Raw genomic sequence first — 25,176 nt, 5'->3', positions numbered from 1 at the left:
ATTGCATTTATCAACCATCTAACATGCTCTATATATCAGATATTTTATGATATGTTTATCCCACCACCAAAAAATGAAAGCTCCATGAAGACAGGAATTTGTGTCTGCTTTGTTTACTGCAGTATGCCAGAACCCTGTGCAGTGCTTGGGATAAAGCAGGCACTCAGTAAGTGTTTATTCGAAGCAAAGAAGGGAGAGAAGAGGCAGTTAAAATTTGGCATAAAATATTCAATGTAAATCAATGTAATGACAGCTAACTAACTAAATGATTTGTTACATATTTTCCCTATTATCCACATGTCATAACATTTGCATCTTTGAAGTATCAATTCCACACTACAGAAACCTGTATCTACTAATTTCCAGTGATATCATGCTCCATGTTTAGGGTAAATACCCTGTAAATGGGAATACATTCACCGAATTAAATACACTATTTGGTTGTTATACTTATGTATCCTATAAGAAAAGTTAATATCTGTTTACTGTATCTTATGCATTGGATATTAATAATATTATAAGAAACCCTTTCTTGAAAATTAGAATGACTATCAGGTAGAAAATAACATGAGACAGACAAGAAGCCATTATTTAAAAAAAAAAACTTTTTAATTCTGATTGCCAAATTATTTAAGGCAGGTATAAAAAAGGAAAGCATTCAATATACATTTTACATAAAATAAACTAGATTACAGCATAAAACAAGTAACCAGGCAATGGCGTTAAAGTCTCTCTCCTCTAAAACTGGATAATTGTAAACATTAAAAAAAAAAAGAAAAAGACTGTAGAACTATTCAAGTAATAGAACAATCACAGATGTCTCTGGTACGCAGGCTATTGGGTTATTTGCCATTCAAGATTATTAAAAAATGACACCTCATTATTCACAGATGCTCATTATTTCCCCATTTTAATCTTTACATTATGTACAACACAGTTTTTGTGGTACTGGCAACCCCATGCCTTCCAAAAGTACTTTTTCCACAATACACAAGTACAAACAGTGACTACAGGAACATTTTACACTGATGCGTCTTTAACAGGAGCCACCAAATAGACATCTAAATTGTACCAAAGTGTCATCATCACAGTTAGCCTTTCTGAGGGGCTTATGGGAAATATGTGAAGGATATGCAAGATTCAGGCACACTGATACATAACATTATTTATTTACAATTTTAAAGGAAAAGGAAAAGAAAGTAAGTAGCCTTTTGTGGCTAACACTTTTCAACATGACAAATACATTTTTAATTTCCTTTACTGAGTGGTTTGCGACGTGGCAGCAGACCCTGTGTGTGCGAGCCTGGTTACTGATACAAAAGTAAAGAATATATTTATATTTTATATATATATATATGTATATATACAGATATGTATACGTATATATATATAAAACAGAAGTTTAATTACAGCAACATTTGTTACTCTGTGATAAAATCTGTAATTTACAAAATGAAATGACTGGTTTTGCCTGCCATTAAGGCATTTCAAATTAACACCATGGAACTGATGTCTGTATAAAGCGCTTCCCCATGTGATCCAGTCACATGACAATGTACATGTCCAATCTTGTTATTCTCTGCAAAAGAAAAGCAAACCTTAGCACATGGTTCTATCAACATTTAGTTTCTTTGCTTGTTTGTTTGTTCTTTGAGTCAGAGTTTTGCTCTTGTTGCCCAGGCTGGAGTGCAATGGCTCGATCTCGGCTCATGGCAACCTCCGCCTCCTGGGTTCAAGCGATTCTCCTGCCTCAGCCTCCCAAGTGGCTGGGATTACAGGCATGTGTCGCCACGCCTGGCTAATTTTGTGTTTTTAGTAGAGAGGGGGTTTCTCCATGTTGGTCAGGCTGCTCTCGAGCTCCGGACCTCAGGTGATCCACCCGCCTCGGCCTCCCAAAGTGCTGGAATTACAGGCATGAGCCACCGTGCCCAGCCAACAGTTTTTTGTTTTTTTTTTTTTTTAATTTTGAGACAGAATCTCACTCCATCACCCAGGCTGGAGTGCAATGGTGCAATCTCGGCTCACTGCAACCTCTGCCTCCTGGGTTCCAGCAATTCTCATGCCTCAGCCTCCCTAGTAGCTGGAATTACAGGCGCACGCCACCATGCCCAGCTAATTTTTGTATTTTTAGTAGAGATGGGGTTTCACCATGTTGGCCAGGCTGGTCTGGAACTCCTGGCCTCAGGTGATCCACCCGCCTTAGCCTCCCAAAGTGCTGGGACTACAGGCATGGGTCATCATGCCCAGCCTCTGTCAACATTTGTCACTGTAAGCCTGAAAACCATAAGACTAATAAGACTTATTTTAATTCCATTCAAATGTAGAATTCAATTCCAGAGAAAGTGAATAAACACAAAGTAATGATATGCATTGTGAAAAATATTAATTTTATAATACTAATACTTTAATTCCTCTAAATCATTTTCCTTCTTAAAACTTACGGAATAATTTAAAATATCAAGGAACAAACATTACCTTTAGTATTACGAAAATAAATGTCTCCATTTGCGACTTTATCTTTAAACATAATAAAACAAAGGGAGTCATGGTGAATTATTTTAGCAATGCTGTAAGGATAACCCAAGAAAATTTCAACTGCCTAAAAAAACTACTCATTTAATTACTAATCTACGTAACCCTTACAGAATGGGGTTCATGGAATTTAAGTTGCATGTGAAGCAACTTACATTGGCATAAACAAACACATTCATTACAAGGATATAAAACCCAAGGAGTTAAGTTTTGGTCTAAAATCCTGTACTTGCTTCCTCCCAACCATTAAGATATTTCTATCTAGAACTAATTAAAAATGTAGAGGATATTTACCTTCTTTGTCCAGGAAACATTCCAGATGCAGATGCCTGGGCAGCCACCTGCTGTGAGGCAACAAGGGCAGCAGAGGTCAAGCCTAATGGGGAAAAAAATGTAGAGTGTCTGTGATCTTTAGAAGGATAAGAGTAGATACAGGCCCAGTGGGGAAGGGCCGCAGACCCAGTAGCAGCACGGTGTCCTCTCCTGAACACACACATGAACTCTTTCATGCAGCAAGGACACCGTACAAACCATTTGGTCTATCTGCTATCTATCCTTTCTTGAATACTCTGCAGTTTTCTTTTTTTTTTTTTTTTTTTTTTTTTTTGGAGGCGGAGTCTTGCTCTGTCGCCCAGGCTGGAGTGCAGTGGCGCGATCTCAGCTCACTGCAAACTCCGCCTCCCGGGTTCCCGCCATTCTCCTGCCTCAGCCTCCCGAGTAGCTGGGACTACAGGCGCCCGCCACCTCGCCCGGCTAGTTTTTTGTATTTTTTAGTAGAGACGGGGTTTCACCGTGTTAGCCAGGAGGGTCTCGATCTCCTGACCTCGTGATCCGCCCGTCTCGGCCTCCCGAAGTGCTGGGATTACAGGCTTGAGCCACCGCGCCCGGCATGCAGTTTTCTTAATAGCTATTCGAAGGAGGTACAGTATTCCATCTCTCCAGCTCTGCATGGTGCTAAATGGTTTGCATGCATTCCTGAATAGGAAGCTCAAGAGAAATAATAGATGCCAGGTAACAACAGGAATCAAAAGTCACAGTGAATTACAGAAGCGGCATGCTATTTGCCTAGAATACAACACTTCCATAATCATTGTTATCACTTTAACATTTTCCCCAGTGACTGAACACAATGCGTCCCGTAAGATACACAGAATCAGTAAATCAAACTTAGAAATGCTCTTCACTTTCACCCTGCAAGACGAAAGCAGCAGTCAGAGACTGTAATAGCTCCAAATGGCATGGTGTTGCCTAACAGAGAATTCTTTTAAATTCTATAGAAGACAGTCCTGGGGAAAAATAGAGTAAACAAATGCGAACCTAGGGAAGATTACTGTCTCAGAATTCTATGTCTTTTATTTGGATATATTTTCTTTTCCCAGAGGTAACTTAAGACAGTACAATAACAATAACATTATCTTAAAAGAGGTAATTATTTTCTTCTCATATATACTTTATTTATATATAGGTATAATGTGTTAGACTAGACATAAAGCCTTTCTCTTCCAAGTACTTACCACACTCAATACAAATTGTTTAAGAAATAGAAAAGCTCTCTTTAAACACTATTAGTTGACACCAACTAAAAAGACTTGAATAAATAAAAATGACCCCTTCACATTTGTATATCAATTCCCAGTTTTGGAAACACTTTCAAACATATTATCTTACTTTCTATTCACACAGCAGCATAAGAGGCAACTTGGCAAGTGCAATAGACTAAATTATGTCTCCTCAAAACATGTTGAAGCTCTAATCCACAGTGTGATTAGATTCAGAGATGGGGCTTATAAGGGGGTAATTAAGGTTAAATGAGGCCATATGGATGGGACCCTAATAGGGCAGGATTAGTGTCCTTCTAAGAAAGCACACGAGGGCTCCCCCTGCCTCTTCCCCACCCACCAGCTCATGCACAAAGAAGAGGTCATATGAGCACACAGCAGGACAGCAGCTACACACAAACCAGGAACACAGGCCTCAGCAGAGGCTGGCTGTGCTAGAACCCTGATCTTGAACTTCCAGCCTCCAGAACTGTGAGAAAATAAATTCCTGTTGTTTAAAGCCATGCAATCTGGGGTATTCTAGCAAACTGTAAAGGTGGTGCCATCACCCACCCCCTATGAGATGACAAAGATGGGACAAATAATATATGCTCAACCAATGAACCACAAGGTGAAGATTCCCTGATATCAATCCTATGGCTTAAAACATGTTTCTCTTTCTCAATTCTCCCATTTAGTGACGTCGCAGCAGTGAAGGGCTGTGAAGAACCCTTAAACGAGGTTATCAAAGTGTTAAACCAGATCACATTACTCCCATGATTTCCATGGGAAAAGAGCAACTTAAAAGGCATGCAGAAATCAGAACAAGTAATTTCACCAAAGCCTCCCACCATCCCTCCCTTTTTCTACAATTTCCCTGAAGTAGATATCTGATCTTCTGATTGTTATATTCAGTGCCCCAGACACTGGCCACCACCCTCAGTCTGTGAGATAACAGTAAGCCGCCGATAACATCAACTGGTGACAATTATTAAGTGGTAGCCATTTCATGTCTCAATAGAATACAAAGATGAGGGAATAGCCTTAGCTGTGTCACTAGGAAATAAGTGTTAAAAACCCTCCTGAGAGCTAATGTGAACTCAAAGCTCAATATTTTTAAGATGTGAAATGCAATTTTAGCAACTGTTTTCCAAAGCAGAATGGACAAAGACACAATAATGACAGAGCTGCTGACCTTGAAAGGGGTCATATTGACCCGGGATTAGCGGGTAACCCATGCCAACGTGGGTGTGGTGATGCGTGTGCAGGTGCCGCTGGCCGAAGGGGGAGTGGCGATCCCTTTCCCTTTCCGCCTCCCGTTCCCGCTCAGCTGTAGCCTTTTCCACAGGCTGCAACAAAAAAGAGAAATTTTCCCCCTTCATGCCTGAAAATCAACTTATAAGAGTACTAAACCACCTTTGTCCCTTTGACAATATTGTGTTAATGATTAAAAAATAAATACAAAGATACAATCTTTAGTAACTAAAGAGAATTTCAAAAAAACATGCATTAGTTTCCATTGGAATTAAGCCAACACAAAAAGAACTGCTCCACCCAAAATAAACCAAGTGACACCAATGTTTTCCTGAAATGATGGAAATAAGAGGACTTCTCTCTATATTCATTCATAATTGCAGGTTAAGAATTTACCCAATTGCTTCCCATAAACAACTTTTAGAAAATAAGTAGTTTTGGAGATATCTTTAAGGTCAAGTTTTCTAATTACACTTGTATTTTATGGAGAGAACCTATCTCACAATTTTAAACGTGTCTGTACACATTTTGTTCTACTGAAAAAACATGCCCTAAAGTTATATGCCAATATAAAGCACAAGAAATCACTGTCCTACACCCACATTTTGAATCTCTCAATTTTTGAACTCTCACAGAGAAGCTCCCTTCTCCCCAAACCATAGTCTGGGGTAAGGATGGTTTACTTCCTATGACTTTCTACCTTTAGAACCTAACCACCCTTTCACTAAAGTTATCCTTCTCACTTAAAAGAAATCCTTGTACGAAGAAGGAGATCTCAGAAAGATTCTGAAATCACCTTTTCTAGTTTCTCTATAGAGTTTCTGGTAGACTCATACACATTGCAAATACTATTATTTTAATTTACTTTAAACTCTTTCCTAGCCAAGCACCAAACTATTTTCATTTAGTCTCTCTTCACAACAGTCTCTAGGACTATAGCAGTCACCTTTTTTGGGGAACAGTCATCTTTCACAGACAAATATTTGCATTATTCAGCAGAGTTAAAGGGACATGACAAAGAGTTAAGGCCAGAAAACAGCAGACACAGCTCTCACTCCTAAGCCACATGACTTACTCTTGGAAATTTGTGCAAGGCTCAAACTTGTGCCTTATTACATGTCATGGGTACTTAGCTTTGCTCGTGATGAACCTCCAACCATGAACACTGATGATGTGAATATGAAGGATCAATACAAGTAGGAGAAACCTCAAATCTCTCCAGAAGTCAAGCTAACAACAGAGACAAGCGATGCAGGTTGGGGAGCTTTTATTTATATCCATGAACATTGATGGGAGCAGGACATACTGCCTAGATGGGGCTACTAGCTCCCATCAGTTACTGCCATGTGATTTTGAACAAGATTTTCTATTGTCTTTTTTTTTTTTTTTTTTTTTTTTTTGAGACAGAGCCTTGCTCTGTCACCCAAGCTAGAGTGCAGTGGCACGATCTCTGCTCACTGCAACCTCCGCCTCCCGGGCTCAAGTGAGTCTCCTGCTTCAGCCTCCTGAGTACCTTCGATTATAGGTGCCCACCACCACCAGGGTACTTTTTGTATTTTTAGTAGAGATGGAGTTTCACCATATTGGCCAGGCTGGTCTCGAATTCCTGACCTCAAGTGATCTGCCCGCCTCGGCCTCCCAAAGTGCTGGGATTACAGGCGGTAGCTCACTCCCGGCCCAGATTTTCTATTGTCTTAAGAGAAAGAGGTCATCTGAATTTGTATGTAAAATATCTGATTTTTAAAAGCTGTCCCGCAAGAAAACACTTTTTGAAAAGCTTGATTTGCCCAAAAGGTCAACAGTTTGTAGCCTCTGACCTGCTTACTTACAAAAATTATATAACATAGACTCCTCTGTTACCTAATTCCTCAATGCCTTATCAAACATATTTTACACCAAAAGTTGGTTCCTATGAATTTAAATTCCCACCTAACAACCATCCTCCTGGGTAAGCGAAGTATACTAGATTTCGCAACAGAAAAGCTTGCTAGTGCCATACACGCTTTAACAATTTTCTCTCATGTGTGAAAGCATCTTACTTTTGAACGCTCCATTCTTTACGTATTAGGATAAAACAGCATCCTGAAATCACAGCTGGGTTCCAAAACCATTTATATTTCAAGACTGTTCTGTAGCTTGTTCCCCTTTCTCCCCAAAACACAGTACTTTTACATAACAACAAAAGGAGGCTTACAGCAGGAGACTTGCTGCGGTATTGGTTAGCATGCTGCTGGAGCAAATCCAGTGCTTTAGATTCAGTGGTTGTTTTCGTGTTGATGCTAGGGCTGGTATTGACTTTCTCTGTCTCTTCTCTCCCTGACATCTTCCCATAAACAGGATAATGAAATCCTGGAGAGAGATAGGCCCCTGCAGATAAAAAACAAATGCCACATCAAGTTACAGGCTGTATCTTTAAAAAAAAAAATAACTTGGGTTACATGAATTTGGAATAAGAGTCAAAGAGATCTTAAAATAGGGGGTTACATTAACAATGGGCTACATCATCATTAAACTGTATCTAGCTTCTCCAGTTTTCTTCTCCCAGTTAATTCATCCTGATGAAGGGAGGTTATAAACAGAATTGAGCTTACAGCCATTTCATACATTTACGTGTCTGCTTAAGTGAAAGGAATAGTAACTATAATGATTATGACAGTAAGTGCTTAGAATATTTTTATAGGCAATAAAGTATCTGTCAGCCTAACAGCTATAGCAGACCATCAGAGACTCTGGAAACTATAGCTACGGATTCTTGACATTTCATTAAAAAAACTTATATTAAATCAGTTTTATCTTTGGGACTTTAAACAGCATAAAAATAAGCAAAACAAATGTCACTCTTGAAGCTTCTAATTTATCTTGAGTTTTTAACAGCTAATATTTGAACATCGCCTCTTCCTTCCAATATAGTCAGAACCGACAACACGTACCAGGATAACTGTGCATTAGGACGGGAGAAACAGCCCGGTATGCAGGATGGCTGGGGTCGTACATCTGTGGGTAAGGATAAGCATGCAAGTACTGTATGTATGACTGATGCTGACTCATGGGTGAGGAGACAGCCACTCTTGTTCCCCGAGAGTCCTTCCAGTTCACAGGAGTCTTTCGATCATCATTTTTCAGCTTGCTCTCCTCCATTGATTGAGAATCAGGACGCTTGGCCTCTTTGGGCTCCTCTTTAATGCTCGTTAGTGATACAGGAAGGCTGGGCACACCACTCTCTTTATTAGGAGTTTTCCTCGGACTATCCTCTTTTAATTTCTTCTCTCTATCAAGTTCTTCTGACTTTTGCTGATCCAGATATTTGGGCTGGTATACATAATGATGCCATGTTCTTGAATCTGGATCCTGATTTTTTTTTTTTTTTTAAAGAAAAAAACCCAACAGATTTGTTTTAAAATTTCAATTTTAAAGAAAGCTTGTTAATAATCATGACAGCACTAGTACTCTTAATGTTAACACTAAGTTGACATTGATTTCTGTGCTAGACACTGTGCTAATTGTTTTACCTCCTTCTCTTACAAAGTAATAATGTCCCAGATAGGCGTTATTATTGATCCCTTGTACAGAAGACAAAACCAAGTGTTTAAAGTTCAAAGCAACGTCAAGGTCATGCTGCTGCCCAGTCGTGGAGCTGGGCTTCCAACTCGGGTCTGCTGAAATTCAGAGCTGGGCCCTTAATGTCATTCCTCAACACTAAATAACATCCTCAGACATATTTAATTCTACCTTCATTTGCCTTTTAATATCTCGCACAGGTAAAAAAGAATGTTAAAAACTCCAACTCAAGCTAATAATAGTAAATTTAAGTAATTGCTATAGCTATTAACATCACTTAGGAGGAAAAACTCTTGGTTTCCGAATACATTTTCCTCATCCACTGCAGCTGAGGCTTAATATATTGGCTCACTTCTCATTACGTGCTAACATCTTAATCAAAACAAAATTTCAAATTAATAGCACACATTATGGCTTCTGTATTGGAAAACAAAGCCATCTATAAAACCCCCAAAATTATAACATTCTTCTGCAGCCCTGTGAAGTGACAGCCTGATTTTTGCCTCTGGAAGTGGGGAAACTGAGAATCCTAAATGGCCTTTGTGATCCCCATTCCATTCATGACAGAAACCCACTGGGGATTCAGGTTCTCAGAGAACATGCAAAGTTGTGCCTAAGTAAATGTGTGTGTGGGTGGCGGTGGTGGGGGCTGGTGGTTCTTGCTCTAATGCACCAGGGATTATCTAAGCATGGGGGTGAGGGTGGGAGTGGGGGTTTGCAGTGCTGGGAAATACCAGAATTCATGTTCACGGGGTTGCAGTGGGTCAGGATATCTGAACCATGACAGAAGGTGCCAGTACATTTGTGGTTTCATGGTGACCAATTTTCAGGTGTTCTCAAGCTGACTGACCCCTGGGGCTCTGGGACAGCTGTTGAGGCCCGCCACCCAAACCTCCTCACCCTCCTCACAAACATTCAGCACTGAGCTCTTAGTTTTGGGGTACTTAACATAGAGAGTAAGGCTGAAATCTAGGTATCTCTGACCACAAGTAAAAGAAATTTGGGCCCCAAATTCTATTAAAAAGATTAATGGGAAATGTGAATTCAGGGACCCAGTTTTTATTATCTTCCAAAAAGATGCTAGTAGAAATTTGAAAATGGAAAATAAATATTTTAGAGATGAGTCTCAGAATCTCAGAGTTAGAAAGGAATTCAGCAGTCCCCTTGTGGAATGCCCTCGCCTTGGACTAAGAAATTAGGGGATCTTGGCCAGGCACGGTGGCTCACGCCTGTAATCCCAGCACTTTGGGAGGCCAGCGTGGGCAGATCACGAGGTCAGGAGATCGAGACCATCCTGGCTAACATGGTGAAATCCCATCTGTACTAAAAAAATACAAAAAATTAGCCGGGGGTGGTGGTACACGCTTGTAGTTCCAGCTACTCAGGAGGCTGAGGCAGAAGAATTGCTTGAACCCGGGAGGCGGAGGTTGCAGTGAGCCAAGATCACGCCACTGCACTCCAGCTTGGGCGACAGAGCGAGATTCTGTCTCAAAAAAAAAAAAAAAAAAGAAAAAAAAAAAGAAGAAAAAGAAAAAAGAAAAAAAAAGAAAGGAAGAAATTAAGGGACCTCATTAGAGTCACAGAGCAAGTCAGTGGCATGAAACACAAATCTGCAAAGCACATGTTCACAGTTCCTTTTACTATACAACATGACAAGAAAATAGTGATAATGCACATTTTAGAGCTACATAGTAACTCCTGAGAATCTTAAAATATTTTTCAAGAGCAGAGGAAAAAACTAATGTGGGTTTCTTTCCTGTGTCAGAAGTCTAACCAGATCAAGCCCAGACATGTATAATACAAGTCTCAGACTGCTCTGTCCCTGTTGGGGCCACGCTCCACAATCTTACTTGTTTAAATCTCGAGGTTGGGTCTACACCTGTCTGCTTCATAGAGTCCATGACAGACTTCATTTCTACAGCCTCCTTAATAAGCTGGTGGTTTTCCATCTGCTTAGCTTTGAAGCTGTCGGCCTGAAGCTGCTGCTGGTGACTGGAGAGAAGCTGTGATTTACCTGTCTCCTCAGTTTTATTAGGCACTGATGGCCCTAGTTTAGAATGGTTTTTGTTAGGCTCCGGAGTAGAGGGAGCTTTTGAGATTGTGGCCGATGGCATGTTTTTCTGTTTAGTTTCCTCCTTGCCCAGCTCTTTCAAGGGGAGCTCGCTTTTCCTTTCACAGTCTCCTCTCCCAGTCTGGGCCATTTTCTGCTCTGCCAGCCTCTGGTCCTCATAGTACTTCTCATATTGCTGTCTATAGGCAGGGCTGGTGGCCATCAGAGATTTCTGGTCCATATAGAGTCCATAGGCATACTGGCCATAATAAAGTGACTGAGCCAGGGCAGGATGTCTTTGTGTGATCACCGATTGGTGCTGAGGCTGTAAGGATGCAGAATTGTGGTCCACTTTCTTAGAATCTAACTGCTCTGCCTTGTCTTTCTTTTCAGCATCTTCCTCAGACTCCTTCTTGATCTTCATCCCCTGCGTGCTCCCACTATTTCCAGCTGCAGGGGCGCCGACCTGCCCAGGGTGCATGTAACTGGGAGAATAATAAGGATCATAGCCATGGTAATAGGGAGAATGGGATTCTTTCAGTTGAGATGATTGTGCTGTAGTTGAAGAATGCCCTTTTACCACACTGTCCTTACTAGAAATAACATCTGATGGGGAACTGGCCTTTGATCTCATGCCCTCCGACCTGCTGTCGGAACCACCATCGTCAGCAGCATCGGATATGTCTGAATAGGCCGGGCTGCTTGTCTTTGCAGCTGAACTCTCTGCCCCATTCTGGGTCAACACATGCAGAGGTGCGATTGGTGCCTGCCCGTTCACCAAAGTGCTGCATTCCATCCTCGAGGCGCTCCCTATGGAAGGGCTGGGAGCGTTGTCTGTGAAAGTGTAAACCTTATCGGCCTCAGCTTTGATACTGGCCATGCGGCTCTCCTGAGACTCGGACAGTCCATTTGCCAGTCCTTCATTCTTGTTGAGATGATCCTTTAAAAAATGCCCAGGTAAATCTTTGCTGGCCCCCTTGGAGTCCTCTAGTTTCCCCAGCTTGGCATCCATTTTTGGGCTTCCCGTCTCTTTCCCTTCTTTGTCCTTTAGCTTTCGCTTCTCCTTTTTCTTTTTGTCTTTGAGTGACACCAGAGCTGGGTTCACGGTGATGGGCTCTCCCATAATCGTGGGCTTTGGTTGAATGGGTTTTAACGGAGGACTCTTTGGTGTAGCCTGAACAACAGTTGTTGTGAGGGAGGGCAGTCCGGGTATTGTCCCAGTGGTGGTGGTTGTAAAGGTTGCAGTGGGTATAGCGATTAGCTGTGGCGGAGTGGGGGCTGGGGCAGGGGCAATGGGCCGGGCACTTTTCAGTTTAGAGAGGTTTTTGTCCATTTTGCAGTTGTTAGCTTTTTTGCCCTTTTCTTTATCTCCTAAACTTTTCTTGTCAATTAATCCTTCTGCTTCCAGCTTAGGCATCTCAGCAGCCAAACTGCCGTCTGCTGCTGAGCAACTGTCTAACGCAGCCGTCATGTTGGAGATTACTGGAAGGTTGTTGAGTTCATTGTTAAGGCCCTTCTTTTTGCCAGAATTCTTCCCAGCTTTAGCACCAATAATGGAACCTGGGCCATTGCTCATCAGCTCTCTCTTTCCCTTTGGGGTCCCAGGTGGGTTTCCAGCACCAGGGGATGCCGGTGCCTTCACCTGGTCATAAGCAGATACACTTGTGCTTGGCTCACTGCATTCAAGTGCCACATTACTCAATGCTTCCTCGCAGTCCGAGATCTTGTCCTCACTGTCAGGCTCGAACTCCAGCTTGTTTTCTGGGTCTAAGTGTGCATGAGCCTGGTGGTACCTCAGGCCATTAATGTGCTTGTACTTTTTGTTGCAGTTCGGGTGGGGACAGTCGATTAACACTGGAGAAGAGCAGCCTTGGTCCAAAAAAGTAGTCTCTGGTTTCCCTTGAGGGGTAGTGGGAGTGCTTCTGGAATTTGTGCGGACACGCTTCCCAGGCTTATTGTCCTCAGAGCTGGAGTTCAGGTCCAGCTCCATTGGAGGCTTGTTTTTCCTTTTGTTGGTGGAGGAAGGGCTGGCTTTGATGTCCTCAGCAGCACAATTTGGGGGTGTCCTTCGTCCGCTGGCATTGAGGCTGCCCCGCCTCCCTTTCCCATTGGCCCCCCCTCTGTTCTTGTTCTGCAGCCCTCTGGACTCCGTGAAGCTGGCCTCAGAGCCCGGGGCAGCAGCAGCAGACCTTGCCCTCTTCCCTCTGCCCCGGCCCCCTCTCATCTCCAGGTCACTTGTCGGTGACTCACAAAACCTATGGAAGCAAGCAACAGATGTGAAAATGAGCATCCCCAAAACAGCCAAGTGAAATCACAAAGTACACAATGCAGCAAAGAGGAGTCAACACTCCAGTAGCTTAAGGGCTGGGCCCAGTCAAGGAAAAGACTGACAATTTCCAACACCTGCAAAAGAACAGGCTACCAAGGGCTTATATTCTTCCTCAGAAAAACCAAAGAAAAACAGCTCAAGTAGCTAGCTTCCAATCCAGTTCAAATTCCCACTTTGAGAAAAAAATGAAAACAAAGACAGGAAAGAAGGGGTGGGGAGTAGAGATCTTCTGACAGAAATCTAGCATCTGCATTTTACTGCTTTCAGTCCTAAATTGCTCATTTCTCCTTTGCCTGGTTTCAATTACAGGCACACTTTTATGTATTATGAATCTCTCTCTATAGTTTCCCTGCAAAGAGAGGATGGGGGAAGGAGAGAAATAAAAGGCCTTGTTCCTACCTGGGAGGGGCCCAGTCGTGCTTGGTGCAGTCCAATAGGGTTCCCACGTACGTTTTGTTCCTCCACGTGACATTGACCACTAGGACACCTGCAGGAGGTGGGGGATGAAAAAGGATCATAGTTACCACTGATTACTATTATTTCCAGTTCACTTATTCATTCATTCTTTCTTTTTTTTTTTGACAGCAAAGTTCTATTCTCATTTGCTTTCAAAAGCTGTGGTTTGCATTCTTCCTCTTTCTGGTTTCAGTGACCTCAAGTTAAAACCCACAGGAAATAATGTGTGTTGTGCATTCGTGCGCGTGCGCATGTGGTACAAAAGGGTGAGACTGTGTGTGAGAGTGTAATCAAGATACTGCTGACAGAAGGAAATGGTTTTTGCCATGTCCTGCTGTAAAACAGCAACACTCACCTCTTAATTTTTCTATTATTACACATAATTGCTTTCGTTTGGCAAGCAGCCAACATAAACTAGCGCCAGTTACCAGTGCTTAAACCAGAGGGTGACTGAAAGGAATCGGTTTTGTTTCCAATTCAACAATATAAAATGATGGTGATTTTTATTAAGAAAAAAATTATGCAGGTGCATAAAAATAGGCATAGAGAGGAGAGTAGGGACTTAAGAGTCCAGACAGCAGACAATCAACTATTATTTCACTTCCCTAATCCTCCCCTCTTTGACTTTGTGGGACAATAATCAGCCTGGGTACCATATCTGTTTCAGTGTTTGGTCTTGTTTCATATTAAGGACTCCTAAAATAGCCCTCTTAAGAAAATAAATGTGCACAATAGATTTACTCTTGGGGTTATCTTTGGAATCAACTTTGGTAAGCATTTGCCTCAGAGGATTAGAAAAGAAATCTCAAAACTAACACACTTGTTTCCTGCAAGCCATTCTGCTTTTTCCAACTGCTTTTCAGACAGACAATTTAATTTAGCACTGCATCTGTGAATTACTAAACTTAAGTGTGCTTAGTATACCAAATGTCACAGAGAAACAAAATATAATATCCTCTTTATTTCTGAGAGGACAAATGTCAAATTTAAAAAAAAAAATCACTTCTTTAAAGCATATTTTAATAGAACTTTGATTTTGAGACATACATAAACTATCAGGGTAAGGACATAAAATATTTAATTGAGCCTTTGTTTTCTTTCTGCATCTACCCCTAGTCTTTCTTGGAAGCACCAGAAGACATTAGTCAAAGTCTATTTCTAGCTAGTTTGCTCACTTGCATGACCATTGCCATTGTGAATTTTACAGAAAACCTTTACTGGGTTCCTTTATGGTAAGGGAAACCTCACAAGGTAAGACTCATTTCCTTGGGAGCCTTTTAACAGCGGGTAACATATTTGAATGGTTGGGACGCAGCCCCCCACGGCGCGCTGGAGAACGATTTCTTTCCAAAGTCTCAAAAGGAGATTTTAAAATTGTTTCCCATATGGTCTATGTTGCTATTACTTAGGCAACAGCTGAATTATTTACTCAGTGTTAATTCAGTCTATTGTAGCAATAGGCTAGCAGGGGAAAGGCTAGGATGGAGCAAAGCAAGTACTTCCTCAAATCATAGCTGATTCCAATGTAATTCCCTCAGGACATTTTTTTTAAAAACCATTGAGTATAAAATTTCATATTGCGATGAGAATCCATGGCAATTAGGCATTTGGTCAAAATTTGCACAAGACAGAACAATCGGAGGAAAGGATTCTTTATGAGCCACATCCCTTCAGGAAAGGGGAGGGAGTGGGAGAGGAGGCGAAGGGGAAGACTGAACTGGTTTTCTCATCATCTGCTCTCTGGGGCACTGTGTGTGGTGTCAAAGACTTTTGCAGCTGCTTAAAATTCTTTAGCATGTCAGCTATATTTACAGTGCAAGAATATATCTGTATTGCCAGAAGGTTACTGCATTTTAGCTTTAGATCCAATAGGCTGAATCACTGCGTTCCAGAGTCCCTGATGTAGCACCAATGTATAATTAAAATTGCTTGAAAGGAAACATGAAAGAAACAACAAACCCTCCATTCTTGCAGTAATAAAATTAAAAACAGGAAAAGTCTGCACAGACACTTAACATTTGTCTGCAGTGAAAGGCTTTTGTTATTGCTTTTCCCCTAAGGGTTTCGCGTTTCCAGCGAACGCCGGCCGCGGATTGGCCGGCGCCCGCTGCGAGCACTCGCGTCCGATTGGCTGGGACGAGGCGGCCGCCCGCAGCACAGAGGCGGCGGTCGGGGAGAGGCGAGCGTGGTGGAGGCAAAGGGACGCAGCCCCCACCGCGCGCAGGCCGTGCCGGGCTAGAGGGCCGCCCGCATTGCTCGGCTCCCTCGGTGCACGCGGGACACAGGCTCATTCGCATTAACGAGCGCGGCCGTGCCGTGAAAGCTTCGGTCTGTGTGACGGTGCTGCGCTCCCCCCAGCACGCGGCTCCACACAGCACGCCGGCCCACGCAGAACCCTCAGAACGGAATTCACCTTCTCAAAACAAGCTCAAGGGAAAGCTGGAGCCGGAAAAAGGGAAGGGACCCAGGGCAGGCAATTAATCACTGGTTATCTGGGGCCACAGGTCGAAGCTGTCACAAAGGCTAATCTGCAGTTGCAACTTCCTCACTGTAAAATTATTCACATCTCCTGCTGCTCTTTCTGGAAGCCACACAAGCAGACCTCTTATTGAGGTATAAGTGATGCCGTTGTTATTTGCACTTGGAAGGAATAAAGTCCTGGAAAGAAAAGTCCATTTTCAACTTCAAAGGACCTAAATAAGTCACTCTTATTTTTCCAGAAGCACTCCGTATTTAAAATGCTAAAATTTGTTTTAATGCCTTACACCCAAGGAGAATTTGAACAGTCTCCATCAAGCAGTGCTAATTAAATATGTGTGCCTGTGTTTATCTTTCTTTATACGTACGAGCCGCTTCACAATGCCACAGAGTATTTAAATCTGCCTACAATTCATATCCGAATATATACAGGCACATGTTTACACAGCCAAATCTGCCACTCTATACTGGAATGAAGGCTTAAGGAATGTTTCTCATATAAACCACACAGTGTACTGTGTCTTTGTAAGAAGGTCTATGTTTAGACAACACCCCATTGTGAAGGGCCAAGTATAAAGGTGGTGTTTAAGTTCTAAAACATGTAAATGATTTATCATTTTGCTGAAATCTCAAAATCTTGAACATTTTGTAACCCACAGTCATATAAAACAGACTACACTTACTGAAGGCATAACCCCCTGTGATGAGAATCAGTTCTTTAAAAGTGCAAATTTGAATTTATAAATCTGGGCATAAAGTTCTATTTCTCACGTATAAATTGGAAATAAGTGTACATTTATTCCAGAAAGATTCGTTTCTTTTCATGCACACTTACTCAAACATCTAGCCTGTGAGCTAGGTGTTGGGGATGCTCTATAAAAGTACTTTTCATCTTTATATTCAAGTATTCTACCAGGTCTGTCATTCTCCCCTTTCCACCCACGGACTGGGCCTGGTCTATGTCAGAGAGCTAATGCCCTGTAACATGTTATACTTGAAAAATATCTGAGGCTTATTACTAATAAAGAATACAGCTGAAGAAGAGTACAATGGATAGTTTGAGAGTGTGCTGACCACACACAGGTTTCTTCTTTGTATTATTAATACTTTGTCTGAGATGCTGCCCCCAAAGGCCTATTACCTACAGAACATTTAATAAGAACAAGGTCTTTATTATAAAACCTGAGCCTCTTACTTCCTCAAGCCAAAAAAGCCTGAGACCTCATAAGGATTTCAGTCAGTGTTCGGTTATGTCCCTTTGTAAAGGGTTTCCAGGAAGACGTCAAGCTCAACACTTACTGTGTGTGTCTACAGGGTACACAATAGGTGCCTATTTGGTGCTATGGAATCAACCATGTTTTACTTGGAACTCCATCCAAACTCTGCACTTCAAGAGTCTGTGCACGAAAAGAACGGGACACAGGCATACACCGTGATGCACAAGTGGAAGTATAGTTCTGTCTACTACCTGCATTTTTACAGTAGGCCTCTTATGCTATCACATCAGGCTAGACCCTGGATTTCATGTTCATGGTGCCCCCACCTAGACCAGTGATCCTAACCCTGCTCCCATCTGACTGGACCAGTGATGGGCACCTGGAGCAAAGGCAGCCAGCTCAACAGGGGCTTATGTTGGGAATCTGAATGAGAAATATGGAAGTTCCAGATAATTGGCAATAGGAATAGAAGCCTAAAGCTTGCAAGGTACTAAGAGGTGTAGAGAACCATGATGGGCCAAAGTTCCAAGGGTGCAATAGCTATGAGACCAGGAAGCCAATTGCACTGTTGGTGCAACACCCTCAGGACTTTGTGTGTGTGTGTGTGTGTGTGTGTGTGTGTGTGTGTCCCTTTTCCCTCCAGCTTCATCACTGATAGAAGATTTCACCAGCACCCACCCAGCCTAGTTATTTTCCAGCCCTCTTGTTAAAAAGTTGTTCCTTGTGTTAAACTAAATTGGTCTTTGAATACCTTGGTCCTGGCTGTGCCTCCTGATACCCTGCAGATGCAGTCCACCCATCATCTACTCAACAGCCTTTCATCCAGGCAAGGAAAATGACCATGTTGGCATTCTCCTCACCTTCTGCTCACTCTCTCTCTCTCTTTTTTTTTTTTTTTTTTTCCTATTTTTTTTTTTTTCTAATGAGATGGGCTCTCAGTATTTTGCCCAGGGTGGTCTTGAACTGCTGGCCTCAAGCGATCCTCCCCCCTCAGCCCCCCAAAATGCTGGGATTACAGTGTGACCCACCACATCCAGCCTCTATCTCTCCTTTACTCTCCAGCCTAAACAAGTTTCTTCAACCATTCTTCATGTCACACTTTTAATTCCCCTGAAAGAAACCTTGAAGACGCCTTAGTCCAAATCCCTAGGGAAAGTTAAAGTTCCTAATGAATGAGAAATAAATGGAGACAAATGCAAAGGTTCTCACTTCTGTGAATCCTTGCCCTAGACACACACATACCAGGCACACGGCCAAAAGATGGCCATTCTCTCCTGGATCCCCACAGCACTGCATACACAGTTCTTGCCCTGATGGAAACTTACAAGCCATGTTTCCCTCCCCTTTCTGAGCCCACAACTAGACTCCTTCTCATCCTCCCTACCAGTCTGATGCGGTCATGTGACTGAGTCCTATGGAAAGCAAGTGAGAGACCTGATCAATGTGGGCCACTTCCAGGCCTGGCCCATAAGAACCTCTCATCCCTTTCTGTCCGGCTGCAATGGAAATGGTTATTGTGATCTCGAAGCCCTCAGGATGAAGGTGGCAGAGTCTCCTTCATCTGGGATCCTGAATGACAAGGAGAACCTCCCAGGTCTGAACTTGAGGCTATTTGTCCTACTGTAATACATGGCCCCCATAATATTTTACTCTGCTCGTATACACAGTATGCCTATCTCTTCCAACTAGATGACACTCCTTGAAAATAGGAGCAGTGGCTGCACCCACAAGCCCTGGCGGCACAGTGGTTACCTAATAGTGAGAATCATTAAACACCTAGGAACTAACTACACAGGGACTGACGAGAGAGTCTAGACTGAATCCTACTCAGTGACTTCCTTTTAATGCTAACTACCATACTTTTTCAATAAGCATAATCTCCCACTAGTTTTATGGATGACAGACATTCTCTGTGGAGAGGCTTTGCTCCCAAGATGTTATAACTGTGGTTTCTGAATTATTATTTCTGCTGTTTGTGAAGCTGTTTCCTCAAGAACGGGGCAAATGCCTGATTTCCCAGTGGATCGACATAATTCTGTTTGTATTGAGTTTAAAGACTGTTTCAGAGTCTTTAAAGTGCCTCATCCCCGGGACAGAAGTCTTTGCCAAGCATTGCAAATGCTGAGTTTGGAATCAGACAGAAGTTTTTTTGAACTCTCTCAGACTACCACATCTGGATGGATTTGATGTGCACCCAGGCAGAAAACAGAAACCTCATTCGAATAACACCAAATGGTAACCCATTCATGCCATATGCCTTTAAAAAAGAAAGTTTACACATTTCTTTCCTTTTGTATGTATTTTTTCTAGTGAAACATTAGGGACAAGATATCACAATATGCTGATTTCATGAGTACAGGATAAAATTCATATATTTCAGATATCATATTACCCTACAGTTTTACACAATGTAACTATTGTACAAGGTATGATTTATCACCATTTCTTTGTTCAGGACTCTCTGCCCCCATTATTTTGTTGTTGTCACTCTGTGGTATTCAATACTGGTACTTTTTAAAAGCTGAATCTTGTATAGTACAAGGTTCGTTGTTCCAGCCTCGGAGCTTATAACCTTCAGACAGATCCTTCTTCAAATGTAATTATTTGGGAAAATTTAAAATGTACAACTAAGGTTGCTCATAAAATACCTGCCAGCCAAAAATCATAGGGACTTTCCCATTACCTGTGCCAAGTATATATAGAGCACTAGGACAGGAAAAGTAAGTGTTGTCACATGATCATAAAATGCAGTATGTTTTTTTATTTTATTTTTTTATTTTCTTATTTTTTTATTTTTTTTTTGAGGCGGAGTCTCACTCTGTCGCCCGGACTGGAGTGCAGTGGCCAGATCTCAGCTCACTGCAAGCTCCGCCTCCTGGGTTTACGCCATTCTCCTGCCTCAGCCTCCCGAGTAGCTGGGACTACAGGCGCCCGCCACCTCGCCCGGCTAGTTTTTTGTATTTTTTAGTAGAGACGGGGTTTCACCATGTTAGCCAGGATGGTCTCGATCTCCTGACCTCGTGATCCGCCCGTCTCGGCCTCCCAAAGTGCTGGGATTACAGGCTTGAGCCACCGCGCCCGGCCTTGTTTTTTTTTAAAGAGCCCTACTGCTGGGCTGAATGTTTGAAGAGTCACTTTAACCACATCCTGTAATCAAACCATCTGGAACACAGTGCTGCGATTAGTCACCCTGAACATAGGGCTTTATCTGAACAAATAGTGTATGGCAATGGAGCTTGGGAGATAGGGCAGTACTAACAAAAGGAAGTGTAATGAAACACTTTATGCCCTAGTGTGCCGCCACCCCAGTCATAAACCCCAGAGACACACTGCTCTGGTGTTAATGTACTACTTTATGAAAGCACAGTGAGCTTAAAGATTAAAGGACTGAAGGACTAAAAATTGCTGGTTTGGATAGATCTTCTCTGTCAGCAGCTGGAATATGTTGGCATCACTCTATCTGCGTTAATTTTAACCTCTCAGTTGACAGTTGAGCATTCCTATTAGGAGTTGTTGTTATTTTCAGGGCATTAGGAACACGGTTTGTTTATGGGAGGGTAGTTATGATTCTTGATTTGCCAGAGGTTAATCTGAACACAGACTTTTTTTTGGTTCATCTAAACCCAATCCATATATAACAACAACAAAAGATGAAACCTTAAGCAATATCAAAAAGCAATGGAAAACTGCTGTTCTACTCTGCATTTTAAAACATGATCGTCTTTCTTACTTGACTGTACTTATCTCTTTCAAACGTACATTTGATCATTGGTATACAATCTATGGAGATCCTTTTTTTAAAAAAACTGAAAGGATTTCCCCCTTAAATACACAGAATAAGCCCTAAACACACACACACACACACACACACACACACACACACACACACACACACACACAAACACAGCTAAAGAAACCTTGTTTCCCCATGGGCCTTATGGTTTAATACACAAAAGAACACAGAGCCACTTCCATCACTGTCACCTCCCCCGCAGCCTTTGTTCTGAGGCCTGATGAGCTGTATTGATTTGGGAAAATCATTGAGCTTCTTGGAAAACTAGACTCTCGCTTATTCACTGCCATCTATTTCTTTCCCATGAAGACAGGTGGTCAATATCCAGTTGACTGGTCAGCTAAAAGAAGCCCTAGCTGCTTTTTTCTTGCTTCCCTAGTAACATTATCCTTTCCCACTTCTAGAAGATACAATGGCCTGTTAAGGAGTCTTGTAAGAAAAGGGAGCAGAAATAAGACTTTAATAAGGCACCACTGGTAACACTAAAATGCTATCCCATACGTTCACATGGGAGGCTGCACCGCACATATAGATGGTGACAATATTTTCACTGACCAAGTTTAAGCATCAGTGAAAACTCAGAGGGCCCAAGATATAACATGAAACAAAATACTAAATCAAAACAGATCATTAGAGGCTGGGTGCAGTGGCTCACGCCTATAATCCCAGCACTTTGGGAGGCCAAGGAGGGCAGATCACGAGGTCAGGAGATCGAGACCATCCTGGATAACATGGTGAAACTCCGTCTCTACTAAAAAATACAAAAAAAAAAAAAAAAAAAAAAAAAAAAAAAAATTAGCTGGGCTTGGTGGTGGGCACCTGTAGTCCCAGCTACTCGGGAGGCTAAGGCAGGAGAATGGCGTGAACCCGGAAGGCAGAGCTTGTAGTGGGCGGAGATCGCACCACTGCACTCCAGCCTGGGCGACAGAGCGAGACTCCGTCTCAAACAAACAAAAAAACAAAAAAAAGAGATCGTTAGAGATCAATTAATGTTTACTGTGGAAAGACATGCTTTACTTCTTTTAAATAATCAAAACATATGTTCTACCAAGCAAGTGTCCTAGTTATAAAATGTCACAGGTGTAATTATAGACATTTTAGGTAACAAAGAGCATCATAAAAAAAAAAATCACATGAAGATCTTTAGAAAGTAATTTTTAATCAGAAATTTGGATGAGTAACACAAATATTTGCTTTTAAGTTAGGCAAACATGCATATCCCAAAGCAACATTGCCCTTGATGACTTGAGGCCAGCTTTAAAATAAAATAAAACATATGTACGGCACCATTCATACACAATATGTACCCCTTATTGTGCAGGCTGCTCTTCTCCTAGTTTCTGCTAAGGTTCACAGAGTCCCTACTTTGGGGGCAGGCAGGACAAGTTTGAGGCGATAGTGTTGGGGAGGAGGGAAGAGGACAAGACTCCTGAGCGTGCTTCAACAAGGTCAGCAAGTCAGATATTTAACTGGGATGCATCAAAAGCCACCCCCTGTACCCCAAAAGGGATGGTCTTCATGCTGTGGTCCCTCAGGGCTCAGTCAACATACAGCCTGATGCAAGGGACAAAGAAGGACAGGAAGATGGAATCAAATAAAAAAATACAGTCTTCCGAGTCAGACATTTGGAGCAATTCAAATGCATACACTGAATACGTACACGTATAGAGTGTGTGTCTGTATACATTTGTACCAAGGGGTTTTATCTCTTATCTTGAAACTTCCTAGGAAGTAGCTGCCTCCTCTGAGGCTTAGTGCCACCAAACTAAGCAACAGCATCACTCTGATTTCTAATGCCAAGTTTGAAATTTAATTTTTCTCCTGCTCCTTGTCAGGCACCACTGGTTGGTCTGAAATCTGATTAGTTTGGATGATGATTTCTCACGTGGGGCAGGTTTCTCAAACCCCCTCCTTTTTTAAAGCCAAATTTCCTCATTAGAGTAGCAGAATTCTTTCTCCTCTTCCTTCTCCCTCTCTTCGTGGGAAGACAAAGGTTCAATGGCCACTGTAACAGAATTGACTCCCGTCCCCCAATCCAGTCTCACAAGCTTGTATCATTAGCTTGTGAAGACATATTTTTCTTCCTTTAAGTAAAAGTGTTAAAAGTTTGGGAAAGGTGTTTTGTAATTATTCAACTAGGCCTACTATGAGCCATAATAATGACACAGATCGTATGGTATTACCCCCTAATGGTCATTCCTTTCCTAAGAGTGTTATTTTAGGAGACAGCTATTACAAGTGGCCCTGGGCACATAGCACGGGGGCCAGGGTGTCCCAAAATGAGAGGGAAACAGCTTTCACTCACTACCGCTGTCAGACTCAGGATGTCACTGAAGATAAGCAACTGAAAGAATGCAGCCTTTCGAATAATTGGTCCCAGTCCTTTCCTGCACTTAATATTAATTACAGGATTTTTTTTTTTTTAAGTTAACGACTCAAATACCCAAGCTCTCCACGATGCCATTATTTCAACTAGAAAAAACAGGTAAAAGAACAGCAAAACCAGACAAAATAAATCATCCTTCAGGCAAAACTCCCCTCCATGCCACTCACCAAAACACAGAGTACTCTGAGGACCAAAAGGGGGTAGAAGGGTGTAAAACGCTCTGAATTTGAAAAGTCATTAACAGCTATCTGCCACTTCCCTATTTTCTGTATCTGGCAGCATAGTCTGTTTCTTGCCCAATTTTTCCCCAGTGGCAGGAGCAGAAGAAGGAGGAGCAGGCAGGAAGGCAGAGTAATTACCAAGATGAATGAAACTGAAAGATGCAAAGGAAATAAAATGTAAGAATGAAAAATCTCATGCCTTGTGGGGAGGGATAGGCAAGGAAAAGGGAATAGGAGCTATCGTCTTCCGAACACCTCTCATCACCTAGTTTTCCTCACAAACCCACCACCTCTTGTAGATCAGTAGGTCATGGGTGATTTGCAGAATTCCAGGTTTAAATGCTATTGAATTGCTTGTCAAAATATGTGCAATACAACTGTAGATTATAGGACTGTGTCTTAAAGTAATTTCTTACCATCCCCAGTCCTTGAGCTATAAGGAGACAGTGGGAACCAATTGACAATTATGCTCCACATCAAAAAGCTGCTACTGATCCATGTGTCTCACTGGGATTGAAGAGCCAGGCTTCCTATAAATTATGATGCTTTATTTAAAGTCAGAGCGCTTATTTGCTTTTGTGCCAGCTCTGGGCCCTTTTCATCTCTAGCTATACCGGGCCCAGGAGAGCACACATTCCTACCGCTCTGCTGGCCACCAGCTGTGTCCTCTGTAAATCATAAAACCTCTGAACAAGCTATTCTTTACAAAGGCCAACAACATTTACTGGAGATGATCACTCTGCTATTATTCCACTCACTGAAATTTAAAATAGCAGTTTACAACAGCAGCCGAAAACAGAAGAACTGCCTCTCTTAACTCTGTGTGTGTGTGTCTGTGTGTGTGAATGGGAGGGATCGGCATGTATATGGCACACAAAGGGGTACATTTTGTGTGGCACCAAAAAGCCACCAACTTTGCAAATCTAGAAAAGAAACAAGGAATATGAATGTCAGAGAAACCAGACTCAGTTTCACCTTTGGAGACAGGGTGAATGAGGCTTATGTTGTTCTTCCTGGAGGTGGCCATGCCCTGCAGGCAGTGTGGGAAGTAGTTACCACACTCTGGTAGATAAGCCACAGCATGTGGCTCAGGTTCAGAATGCAGTAGGGAAAGCCGAAAGGATGAACTCTAATCAAGTTTAGTCTGCAGTCATTTCTGAGGAGTAGGAAGGAAGAAAAAATAAACAGTGGTCATCAAATGCAGCACCCTGAAAGCATGTCTCTGGAGACAAGAGGCAGACCCACCTGTTCACAGTCAGCTTTGTAGCTGCTTCATCTTGAGCTGACCTAAACCTACCTGAGCCTCAGTTCCCTCATCTACAAAATGGGAATAATATGAATATTAAATAAGATGTGATTTATGT

General features: G+C 42.2%; 1 protein-coding gene across 5 annotated transcripts in view; it reads right to left on the bottom strand.

Moving 5' to 3' along the window:
* Window positions 1-585: 585 nt before the first annotated feature.
* The window catches only part of ZNF608 (zinc finger protein 608), a 114,735-nt gene continuing 90,144 nt past the window's right edge, over window positions 586-25,176 (bottom strand). For 4 of the 5 annotated variants that reach the window (XM_017885367.1, XM_017885369.1, XM_017885366.1 and 1 more), the window contains 7 exons: window positions 13,661-13,748; window positions 10,733-13,187; window positions 8,255-8,672; window positions 7,519-7,691; window positions 5,266-5,419; window positions 2,827-2,908; window positions 586-1,579 (listed from right to left, as the gene is read on the bottom strand). In XM_017885367.1, the coding sequence (XP_017740856.1) occupies window positions 1,573-1,579; window positions 2,827-2,908; window positions 5,266-5,419; window positions 7,519-7,691; window positions 8,255-8,672; window positions 10,733-13,187; window positions 13,661-13,748 (3,377 nt within the window). In that variant the 3' untranslated portion in view covers window positions 586-1,572. Of the gene's footprint in view, window positions 1,580-2,189; window positions 2,518-2,826; window positions 2,909-5,265; window positions 5,420-7,518; window positions 7,692-8,254; window positions 8,673-10,732; window positions 13,188-13,660; window positions 13,749-25,176 lie in introns of those variants that run through there. The other variant, XM_017885368.1, reaches the window with a different exon arrangement.

Source organism: Rhinopithecus bieti, unplaced genomic scaffold (genome assembly GCF_001698545.2).
Source record: "Rhinopithecus bieti isolate Rb0 unplaced genomic scaffold, ASM169854v2 scaffold_14215, whole genome shotgun sequence".
NCBI lineage: Eukaryota > Metazoa > Chordata > Mammalia > Primates > Cercopithecidae > Rhinopithecus > Rhinopithecus bieti.
Note: the sequence above shows the minus strand (reverse complement) of the source record. Positions and strands in the feature narration are given on the sequence as shown.